Source organism: Haliotis asinina, chromosome 8 (assembly GCF_037392515.1).
Source record: "Haliotis asinina isolate JCU_RB_2024 chromosome 8, JCU_Hal_asi_v2, whole genome shotgun sequence".
In the NCBI taxonomy this organism is placed as follows: domain Eukaryota; kingdom Metazoa; phylum Mollusca; class Gastropoda; order Lepetellida; family Haliotidae; genus Haliotis; species Haliotis asinina.
The window spans coordinates 54,467,330-54,479,693 of NC_090287.1; the positions used below are offsets into that span (position 1 = coordinate 54,467,330).

At 40.8% G+C, this 12,364-nt stretch overlaps 1 protein-coding gene across 1 annotated transcript in view; it reads left to right on the forward strand.

Annotated features, from left to right (window-relative positions):
* The first annotated feature begins 3,618 nt into the window (after positions 1 to 3,618).
* Positions 3,619 to 12,364, forward strand: part of LOC137295003 (uncharacterized) — a 109,674-nt gene continuing 100,928 nt past the window's right edge. The window contains exons 1-2 of the mRNA XM_067826246.1: positions 3,619 to 3,767; positions 6,052 to 8,893. Coding sequence (XP_067682347.1) covers positions 6,064 to 8,893 — 2,830 coding nt within the window. The 5' untranslated portion in view covers positions 3,619 to 3,767; positions 6,052 to 6,063. The remainder of the gene's footprint in view (positions 3,768 to 6,051; positions 8,894 to 12,364) is intronic.

Below are 12,364 nucleotides of genomic sequence, written 5' to 3' on the forward strand. Positions count from 1 at the left end.
GTGTCGTAAAAGTGAAGATAATGCAGGACTTGTGCGTATTTTGGTGGTTTTTCACAAAGAAGTATTCAAGGTGATGAGTTCCTTGTTGGACAGTCATCAGTCTTCAGGGGTGGGATCATTCGACAGAGGTGAAGTACTGATTACTGGCCGTTACCTTGTGCATTCGAGTGTGTTATGGCGTGACATTGAAATGAATGATATGAAAACTAGAGTGACTGGGATCGAAGTTCAGCCACTTTTTGCAATGCTCCTGCTAGGGCCTGGTACGAAACCATGGGTCTTTCCTTCTGTAGGTGTTGAGGAAATCGAACGAGGCCCGCTTTAAGGTCTCGGCTACCCGCCACCCCTCTTGACAACTGTGGGTCTATAAAAGCGGAACCATGTCATATTGCATCTTTTGGTGCATTGTCGTATTTGAAGGTTAGCCTTTCAAGGCAGAAGGAAGTCAGGCTTCAAATAATCACCATGTGTTATATGATTATACCTCCACACTATTTTGACCTGCTGAATGTGTTCTATTTACGGCTTAAGTTGGGGGCTTACTTGTTTTTAGCAGTATCAGACTGGCCATTCGAGGGTCTCCGTCTCTAAGGAGATTTCTACTAATGATACATTGAATGAAACATTTTCGGCGGGCGCCATTAGATAATGATATGCTAATAAGTGTTTGGCGGAATCATGCAGAATTATTAACTTACAAGTATATTGATTGTTGTTACACATAATGACGTGAAATGACTGACTGTTTTAGTCATGTCAAGAAATGACTGAAACGTTTAGTCATTTCTCGAAATGACTGATTTCACACTCGGACTGTAACATGTACATTTTTATGTATTCTCATAAATCGCGTACACAAATTTACAGCTTCGGTTACATATTTTATGAACATTTCAAGTATTATTTTGCAAAGACTTTGTGAAGAATTGTACTGCCACAAGGGATGAAACATTTCCTTGTTCTGTCTGACCTATGATCGTGTACATTGAAACGTCTTCCGGGTGGCAAAATATTCGGAGTTCAACACATGTGATGAATCTGAAATGATTTTCTTAGCATGTGATAAAATGTAGTCATTTATGGACGCAACGACAAGACACTTTGTACAAAGGATGCGTAGAAACGTTTCAACAATTTCACATCAACCCCAAAAGATTGGAAACCTCTCAGAAAACACTGTCTCTGTCGGCACAATTTGTGAAGAATTTCCGTATTTCTATTCTATTTCAGTCTGTCATCAATAACCGTAAACTATATTTAATTGTAGGAGCACTACTCACATCAACATGTTCAAGGGGCATTTCCCTGTTTCTGAAAATCAAATATCATTTCTTTTGTTCTTTTAACATTTTATTGGTTGTTCTGATACCAATCTAAGATTAGAGATTCATGATCAATAGTCATCTACGTGAGAACCATTTAATAAGGCAAATAAGTCGACCGCAAATTTCACAGTGTAGCAGGATGGATTGCTTGCAACACAATCATTTGTGTATATAAATGATAACAAGGGTGACAGAACGCATACTTCCAGAACGCCAGTATTCAGAGTAATAGTTGAAGATTGATAAGAACAAACTGTGTCATGTGAGGTAGAAAATCATTTTCCTGTTGAGTACACGGTGGAAGTAACCAAAGAAAGCAAAAAGAGTATGAACCTGGGCTCTTATTCTCGAAACGTTCGTAGCCCTAAGAATTCGTAAATTTGATCGTAGCCAGTGTGTTGAGAATGGGCTTAAGAAGTTCGCAAGGCTATGAATGTTTCGAGAATAGCTGGACTGTACTGCATCTTACATCAGTGACTCCTACAGGCGTAACTTGAGAGTGAGTATGGTTTTAAGGCCTCGTTTAGAAATATTCAAGCAATATCGCTTTGGGGACACCAGAAAAGCCTTCTCGTAGAGTGAGTGAGTTAATGTTTGCGCCGCTTTTAGCACTATTCCGGCAATATCACGGCGGGAACACGAGAAACGGGCTTCAAACATTGTATACATGCGGGGAATCGAACCCGGGTCTTCGGCGTGACTAGCGGACTCTTTAACATCTTGGCCCCTTCTTGTAGAACACATGAGGGAACTCGAACCGTGGTCATCATGGTGGGGGGAATCTCATATTCACCCGAGATTCAGGACAAAAGGGGGGATGCGCACCCTGCAACTCCATCCCTAATCCCCAGCTGGTCCGCTATTTATTATGCATGCCAGAAACATATTACAGTAGACTTTCCTCCCACGTGAATTATATATGGGAGACATGTGCCTGCTATAAATTCACGGGTTTTATAACTTTGAGAAATGAAACGTTTTCAAAAATTTAATTATCAAATCTAGAATGAATCACCCTAATATATTTTCCAAATGTCATTTCTGACTTTGCTTTCCGGTAAGTAGTCAAACTTGAATATAAAAGATTTATGTTAATAATTTACATGATTGTCGGGGTTATAGATATTAGTCTCATGTCTAACAATAATAAGACAGAAATGATTATGGAATAATCACCCGATTATGATACGACGTTATACATCAGTAGCCTTCTATCTGCAGCATAGGTGGTAAGGTAGCCTGTTGGTCAAAGCGGTCGCTCGTCACGCCGATGACCATGGTTCGATTCTCCTCATGGGTACAATGTGTGGAGTCCATTTTGACCAGACAAGCATTTATCCTGTGGAAAACCTAGGCAAGAGTTATCTCCCGTTATCAAATTTAACTTGGGTATGTTGTTTTAATTGGAGATATTGTTTATATCCTCTGGTAACATATTTTTTCAGCATTAATCTAGTGTGAATTATCTAAAATGTCATTTTTAAAACGAAATTTGTTATCATAATTTGTTTTTCATTGATGAATGACTATTATTTTTAGATTGTGCTATTATGAGTTATTCAATGTATCAAATCCAACGTATTGCCTTGAAAATTTTTTGTCCAGCTTTATTTTATATCAGTACTGAAATATCTTTATAAAACACATATTGAATTATAAAGTAAACAATATAATATACTTTTAAGATAAATTTTATTGACATATTACTTTTACAGACGGTGCCGCCAGGGCGAAGGGGGCGCCTTTTTTAAACAAATGCCGGCGTGACTTGCTATTTTCATTGCATAATTACATTCGGGACACATTTTTCTACAAAATAACACCAAATTTACCACTTTCTTGACATTTTAATATTTAATATGCACCCTCCTTAAACGAAATTTATTCTATATGCGTCTTTGTCAGAAGGAGACTAAACAACACTGTGTTTTTATATGTATAGACAGTGTTGTAAACAGGTAAATATAGAAAATATGACATGAGAAAGTGAGTCTATAGAGGGACGTTCGAAAGGAAAATCAGGTACACCATCCGTCTCGCCCAAGGGAAGTCATCCTGGTATTTGCAAGAGAGATCAACGTCTTAATACCTGTGACGGGATTTACATTAAATGCGGATTTCAAGCATTGTTCGCAGTTATTTGCGGAATTTGCTGTGAAAACAGTTTGTGATTTTACTTGGGACTATATGTTACCAGGTTTACGCAAGAGATACATCATATATTTCAATGAGCTTGCTGATCGACATTTCTTCGCGACGAGGACTTATCTAAAAATAGAACACAGTGACGCTGAGGGAATTCCCACGAGCACAAAATGGTGGCGTGCATCGTGATACTGGTTCAGACTGTGGAAGTCGGTCGACGGGGAGGTTGGGCTCTGGTATTCAACTTTCGATCACCGATTACTAGAAGGATGACTGGATAGTGACAGCGTATTGAAGGTATGTATGTCACAACGACACGACTATGCCTGAGAAAATAGAAGGCGGCTGTTTGAAACTTGAAAGTCGACCATTGCGTCAATTTCATTTGATGTGACAAATTAATAGCCTGTTATAATCTTTCACCATCAAGTAGTAATACATAGCCTTCAATTACTCTAAACCTTAGACCAGTTTTTATTATTATTTTTGATTAAGGTTTGGATAAGTGAATAGTTAGGAATCATTTTGTTAGGTGTGTTATTATCAGGATATTTGATTTGTATTGTTACACTTCATGAATGATAGTATTAACACTCCTCGTTATAAGATATCAATTACAGTCCTCGTTCTACCGTATCCACCCACGTTCTAAAACGAGTAGGGTTTGTACCTCAGTACGTCTAGCAAAGCAGTAGGGGCGTTACGGGGCGGTGGGGGTATAGCCTATTAGTTTGTGTTTGCTCTTTACGCTGTAGAGTCGGGTTCGATTCCCCACATAGGTAAAATGTGTGACGCCCGTTTCTGGTGTCCCCCACCTTGATACTGATGGAATATTGATAAAATTGAACTCACTCATTGTGTATGTTTGGGAAGCCCATCATCGATACTTGTATTGCCTTGCATGTGCCTAGCTGTCTTTTGACTGTCTTGCCTTGCACGTGCCTAGCTGTCTTTTGACTGTCTTGCCTTGCATGTGCCTAGCTGTCTTTTGACTGTCTTGCCTTGTACGTGCCTAGCTGTCTTTTGACTGTCTTGCCTTGCATGTGCCTAGCTGTCTTTTGACTGTCTTGCCTTGCACGTGCCTAGCTGTCTTTTGACTGTCTTGCCTTGCATGTGCCTAGCTGTCTTTTGACTGTCTTGCCTTGTACGTGCCTAGCTGTCTTTTGACTGTCTTGCCTTGCATGTGCCTAGCTGTCTTTTGACTGTCTTGCCTTGCATGTGCCTAGCTGTCTTTTGACTGTCTTGCCTTGCATGTGCCTAACTGTCTTTTGACTGTCTTGCCTTGCATGTGCCTAGCTGTCGTTTGACTGTCTTGCCTTGCATGTGCCTAGCTGTCTTTTGACTGTCTTTAAGAGAACGCTTTGTATTATCCATAATTTACATACACGTGCTATTCTTGTAGCCATAGAAACACTTTTGTCGTTTTTAGTGAATTGATGTAGTTGGGATAGAAGTGATTAATCGTGATTGTGAAAGTTTTTCGTCTTTGAAGTCATCACAGTTTACCAATTAAGCACCGTGACCCCTTATCGTGTTGTGTTGTTTGAAGAACAAAAGAGTTCATTATCATGCTTGATGTTCTATGACACTGGGGTATGTCTGTAAACGTAATGCCGTGATGCTAGTTATAATGAAGAAATACACTTTTGTTGTCGTTATAAAAGTATTAAGCACATCTTTTGTAGCAGATAAAACGCTTTTTAACTTTCTATACGGCCCCTCGACATCACAACTGTTGTGCAACTCTGGGACGGATATGACGTGGCTCTACTTCTGTGCTAATAACAGCCGGTATCTCCGGCCTTGTTCTGTCCCCGCGCTGATGTGTACTAAGATGTGAGCACACTAGTACATGACGTGTCAGTTGCAGGCGATCAGTCCCGACCAGAGTGATCGGATCTCACCATGGCAATACGTTTCTAAACATTTTCAATTACATCCAGTTATATGCAAGCGTTGTGAATGCTATACATTGCCATTTTTGTGTCTCAAGTGTTTCTTTTAGTCAAAATTGTGAAAGGTTTTAGATTTCTGCTGTTGCCTTTTCTGTCTTTATTACTCTCAGTCTTAACAATTTTCACTGTTTTAATGTTTGGATGTGTAGTACGATGTCTCACAGTATTGTTAATTAACTGGACTGATCAATTAAAAATATAAATAAATAAATTACAAATAATTGATAGGCTGTGTCATTACAGAGGCGGGTGTGATCAGAACAATCATGAAACTCCCATTCTATAACATTGCAGTAAGCTTACCTTAGTGACTTACGATCACCTTAGTGCTTTGTGAAAGGACGCCCCGGTCTGTTTGGCTCTTAGTAATAACCTAGGTCCCTCAATGAAATGAGTAAAACATGAGCTAATACAACAGGGATTCTTTCTTGATATCGCGGGAAAGTCTCATAGGAAATATCAGACTAAATATACTTAATTGGCATTTCAGAAGATGTAATTTGATGAACACAGAGAATGTTCTGGGCAAGTGTTCAGCAGTATTCAAAGAATAAATAGAGGATAGACCCCAAAACATTCCAAGACATATTAAGTTTCCTTTCACTATCTACATCTTTTCTCAACAGGTTTCACGGATAATGTGTTCTCATGCAACACCTTCAATGATGGATAACGAGAGACAAGGATGTACTGCAACTGCCAATGATCAAACCAGAGGGAGACTGCAAGAAAGTGTAGGCATACTCGCCCAACAGCTTTCAGAGTTAAAGGTTGGCGCTCCACCACCCAAAGTTCCGGGTAGGGATAAAACGGATAGTGCCCATGGTGCTGCCCAAAACCAATGCCTCAAGCAGGCATCAAACAGGAGAAAGAGGTTTGATCGTGATGCAAATCAGACGTCCTCCCTTCATACAAGTAGCGTTACATTGTCACCTGTTGACCTGTCGGTGAAAAGTAAACAAAAGGGCGACGAGAAGGATACGCCTCCGGAAATTTCAGCATCTAAGAGAAGAAACAGTACAGGTGCCTTGAGACACTCCGAAATTGTTCTGGATTCGTCAGTTCCATCTAATTCAAACAAGCAAACCAATGGAGTTGTATGTGCAGGACCCTCAACCCACCTTGACCAAGCAACCCCGGCTGCCAACGACTTTTACCACGAAACAGCGTCTATTGATATACCAATATCTCTAAATGAAAAATTAAAGAAGCTTTCATTAAAAAGTCCCGAAATCCTCCTTGAAAGAGGTCTGGCTTCCAAACCAAAGGTGAGTAGGACAGCGAACGGTGATAAACCTTATTCCAGACCAGACAGCGCAAGGCCTCAGTCAAGTTCATCCGACGCAAGCGTGAATCTTGATATGGATTCGTTCATCCGCACTCTTTTGGAACCATGTGGTGATTATGCAGCGGGTGGAATGGCAAACTCTAATGAGCAGGCACCTGATTTAGTTTCTCAAGAGTGTATTCCAAGTATCGTCTTTGAGAAGATGAACGAAGAGGAGACTGAAAAGAAGATCCCCAAAACTAAAAGGAAGAGAGGTCAAGTTTCCAGCAAAACAGTTGTACCTTCATCAGCTGAACACTTAGATACATCGCAAATCCGGAATCCTGAACCGTTCACGAACCATCTTGATGGTCGGTCATCAGCTTCATCGTTTGCAGGCCCTGGTCAACATCCTGGCGTCTCCGTTTGTCCACTGACATTAACAAACCAGACAACCTTATCACAAGTTGGAAATCAGCCGTCCACCTTTACTTCCGCACACCAGAAGGTTTTATATCATCAGCAGAGGATAACTGCTGTGTCAGGCAGTGACACGTGTCTGTTGACAGCATCACCTTGCGGGAAGCAACGCGTGTTCTCTGCAATTCCTTTTGGGCAACATGAGCAACAGCAAAAGGCCTTTCAGAAGATAAACACATCACCTTTGGTAGGAATGGCTCCAGCTGCAACTTCAATGATTCCAGATCAGTATCGGTATATGGCAGATCCAATCCAGATGCAATTTAACAGTTGCAAACCCAACACGGCCATGCCCATTTCACAGCAAACGTTTGACGGTAACCACATGAATGTTGCTCAGAGGATCGTGAATGGTCATGAGTCGCAGAATTCGAGTTGTGCTGGACAGCAAATTAATTACCGTTTGTCAGAGAGAAACATGTCGAAAGATAGAGGGCAGGTTGTTCCCGCACAATCGACAACGGCTTATCTAGCATGTATGACGCCGGGCAGCAACAGTGCACAACAGCAGAACTACAGTGTGGACGGAACCCATGGACATCAATGTATGCCATACGGTCAGACTGGTGGTTCCATGACAAGTGCAGGACAAACCATGACAGCTGGACAGATGGGAAATACCATGATGCATGGAGGCCAGGGGACGACATCCGACCAGATTGGTGGTACCATGGCAAATAGGGGACAACACGTGTCAGTTGGTTTGATGGGAGTTACCATGGCAAATGGAGGACCACACTTGTCAACTGGTCAGATTGGTGGTACCTTGGTAGATGGAGGACAACACGTGACAGCTCATCAGATTGGTGGTACCTTGGTAGATGGAGGACAACACGTGACAACTCATCAGATTGGTGTTACTATGGCAAATGGAGGACCACACTTGTCAACTGGTCAGATTGGTGGTACCATGGTAGATGGAGGACAACACGTGACAACTCATCAGATTGATGTTACTATGGCAAATGGAGGACCACACTTGCCAACTGGTCTGATTGGTGGTACCATGGTAGATGGAGGACAACACGTGACAACTCATCAGATTGGTGTTACTATGGCAAATGGAGGACCACACTTGTCAACTGGTCTGATTGGTGGTACCTTGGTAGATGGAGGACAACACTTGACAGCTCATCAGATTGGTGTTACTATGGCAAATGGAGGAATACACTTGTCAAGTGATCAGATTGGTGGTACCATGGTAGATGGAGGACAACACGTGACAACTCATCAGGTTGGTGTTACTATGGAAAATGGGGGACAATACGTGTCAGATGATTTGATGAGAGGAATCATGGCAAGTGAAGGACAACACACGCTAGCTAGTCAAATTGGTGGTACCATGACAAATGGGGGACCACACATTGCAACTCATCAGATTGATGGAACCATGATAAACGTAGGATCATGCCTGCCAACTGACCAGATGGGGGGTACGATTGTTATTGGAGGACAACACATGAAAGTCGGTCAGATTGATGGGACCATGGCAAATGGAAGACAATACATGCACGCTGGCACGATTGGTGGTTCCATGACAAATTGGGGACAACACGTGCCAGCAGGTCAGATGGGAGGTACCTTGGCAAATGGAGGACAACACGTGACAGCCGGTTTGACAGGGGGTATAATGGTGAATGGAAACCTAGAACTGCCAGCTGTTCCCGTAAGGGACGTCATGGTAAACGGTGGCCAACTTATGCCCGCAGAGCAGATGGGAGGTACCACGGTGAATAGTCAGAAGATGCCAACTGGTTACTTGACAGACGCCGTAGTGAACGGTGGAGATCACATGCCAGCAGATCAGGTGAGAGGTATACTGTTGAATGGAGGTCAGAAAATGCCAGTCAGAGAAATAGAGAGCAGCATCGCAGCTGGGGGCCAGCAGATACCTGCTGGTAGAATAGATTGTGTTATGGCAAATGCTGGGCATCAGATTGGCACCCAGAGGATGATGTCTAGCAGACCTGGGATGTCCGGACCTTTAGCTGTGCTGATAACTTTGGGACAGCAAATTCCGAATGTTCCTGTTCAGAACGGAAGGAGACACAGAAAACTGTTGCCAAAACAGAAACCCTAATTCGAAGAAATAACAATTGTCCATATACTTTTCTAAGTAGAGGGAATGAATCATGTAATAATGACTTAAAGATTTGTTAAAGACGGTGAAATAAGTGTAATTAGCAGCGATAAAACATTTTGCGCAATCTCTCGGGTGAATTGAAACAAACCATCTTGAATTACCAGTAGCTGTTGAAAAGGGCATATCCAGTATACATGCATCAAACTCCTATGAAATAAATTTATTTTTTAAAGGATTCATCTTTGAATTACCAGATATATCTGGTAACGACATGCACCGTCCCTGTATCCAAGATCCTTGGCAAAGCATCCGCCTCTTGTCACAGACATGTGTTGAAAAGAAATCTCACTCATGACAGCTTGCTCTTTACCAGAGGTTCAATTCAATAATAGGAATAATAATAGAAATAATAACAGAACTCGGGACAATCAAGGCCTTAATGCATTATACAATGATAGTCACTAGTCAAGACTGAATCATGATCTGGCAAACTTAACTAATTCTATTTGATCATGGAAAAATAAAGTTAACGTTTTCGTGAATTCATGATTTTTTGTCTTAACTGTTCATGCAAAGCTTTTTTGTGGTTTTTGTTCCACAAACCTCCACACACCATATTTCCGATATTGATAATATACTGCGAACAATAAATATAGGAACACCCTAGAATTTGATAATCACAAAGAACTTAGACGAGGTCATTTTATACTCTGAGGTAAATGCAACTTTTTGTGTTCTTTAAGGACTCTTTAATCGAGATGTTGGAACATGCAGTGAAGCTCCTAATTCAATTTTCGTTGGGTTTGAATGAAATGAAAGTCTGTCAGTCCTGTCAAAGAAGGGTGCCAAAACACACCAGGCAGTCTAATGCATGTAATATATGATGGTATATCTGGCTGTTACGAGGTCGGATGCAGCATATAAGCCATCATACGTGGTGTTGACGATGACAAGCACTTTTTGTCTGCAGTACGCAACGTTTATAACGAAGTACATTTATCGAACTACGCTTATAACGAACTGACGGATGTAGCGAACGTTTTTGGGGTGGGAGAGTTGGCTAGCTATTCTCGAAACGTTCGTCGCCCTACGAACTTCTTACGCCCATTCTTAACACACTGGCTACGATCCTAGTTTAAAATCCTTGGGGCTACGAACGTTTCGGGAATAAGGGCCGTGGTCTCGGTAAATATATTAGTACATTTATCGTACAACGCTTAAAATGAACTGGAATTACTGGTCCCTTTGAAGTCTTAATGCACGTAGCTTTACTATTTGTGAATTAGCTACTCCAACATTGACTACAACGAGATGGTTAAGAACGTGGCGTTTTCTATTCGATGTGGAGAAGCATACAAGTGGTCATAAAATATTACGTACCAAGTGAAAACCTTTACTCCCATGCATTGAACTATTTCCGGGGGAGACAATTTTGTCCATGTCAATTACTCGTATAACTGTTGCAAGTGTTTAACAGTTGCATTTGTTAAATGACCGCTTGTATGAAGTTGTATGTGGTCATTTATATATACTTTAGTCTATATTTTACGCTTCCCAAATACCTTACTAACACTAATATTTTGTTTTTATGGCAATTCAGAATTATTTTAATACTATTTTTATCTCACTTCTTTACTTGGTTGTGCGTTTACTGAAAATAGTTTGTAGAGGTTAATTTGCCTATTCCTATTTGTTATTAAGAAAGACTGTACACAGATTCATATGATATCCAATGTATTTGTATCTTGGTATACGTTTGTTTCATATTGCATATTCCCACCTAACGGTTTCACGGTGTCACAGCCTCATGCTTTCGTTGCTACAACGTCATTATGTGGACACCCATTTACCTTGTCACAACTTTGTAGCCTGACGTTGTCGATGCTGACGTATTTTACGTTGTCTTAACGTTCTGTTTAACGTTAATATTTGCATAGTTTTCCCAATAGTGAACACTACATAGAAACAAGGCAGAAGCTCACTTCAATGTCTATTCTTCTATTTGCATTTTGTTTCGGGTCGTGTGTTTTCTGATGTTGTAACTGAATTGTTGTAACCAATCAGTAACAGAAATTCTTTTTACTGCATTTGATAGGGATAGTCTCATGAGAAAAGTCAGTGTATCCAAAGTTCCTGGTTTGTTCCATTTGAACCAAACTGTGCTTGAACACATCTTGTCCTGATTGGCAGTTGCGGTACAGTCATTTTGAAAGAATTATTACAATAAAATCTGTCTCAATAGTGAGTGTGCATTTTCCCACTTTTATTGCACGTGCACGTTGTATGATATTTTACTGTTATAGAGCTCTCACAGAGTGGAAGGTTTTCAGGTTAGATTTACATTACATCCTAAATAAAGAATTCCAGTTTAATTATAAAGAACCACTTGTTGCACGTTGTATGATATTTTACTGTTACAGAGCTCTCACAGAGTGGAAAGAGTTCGGGTTAGATTTACATTACATCCTAAATAGAGAATTCCAGGTTAATGATAAAGTACAACTTCTTAACGTTTTTTTCGGGACAGATACTAACAGCATTATCAAGCGAGAGATGAGCTAACTGAGTGACCTCGTGTTTGATAACAGTGTTAGTATCTACACCGGAAGATCGCCTTCATTCGAATTAAGTTGTATATCTATAGAATTATCTCCTTTGCGCATCATACCCGTTTCAGGTGCAAACACGGAACGAGCTACCATATGCCAATTTAAATCGTCAGTCAGCAGATTGGGAGGCAATCGAAAAGTATTTTCTAATCATTTAATCTCGAAACGGCCAATGAGGGTGGTATTGCGCCGCTTTTAACAATTTTTGAGTAATCTCCATGCGGTAGACACCAGCAACAACTTCACACATTATCGAATCCCCGTCTTCAGCATGACGAGCGGACGCTTTAACCATTAGGCTACCTCAAAGCGTCCGATCCCTGAGAGTTCAATTTTCTATTTTTCTTTATCCAGAAATGTCAAATATTTTAGCATAGCTTGGACTAAAGTCGCCTCTCTGCGGATGCTTCTTTCCGACCTGCTTAAGTTCACTACCGTTTTGTAGCTGAGTGAGTGAGTATAGTTTTCCGCCGCTTTTGGTAGTATTCCAAGAAAACAAC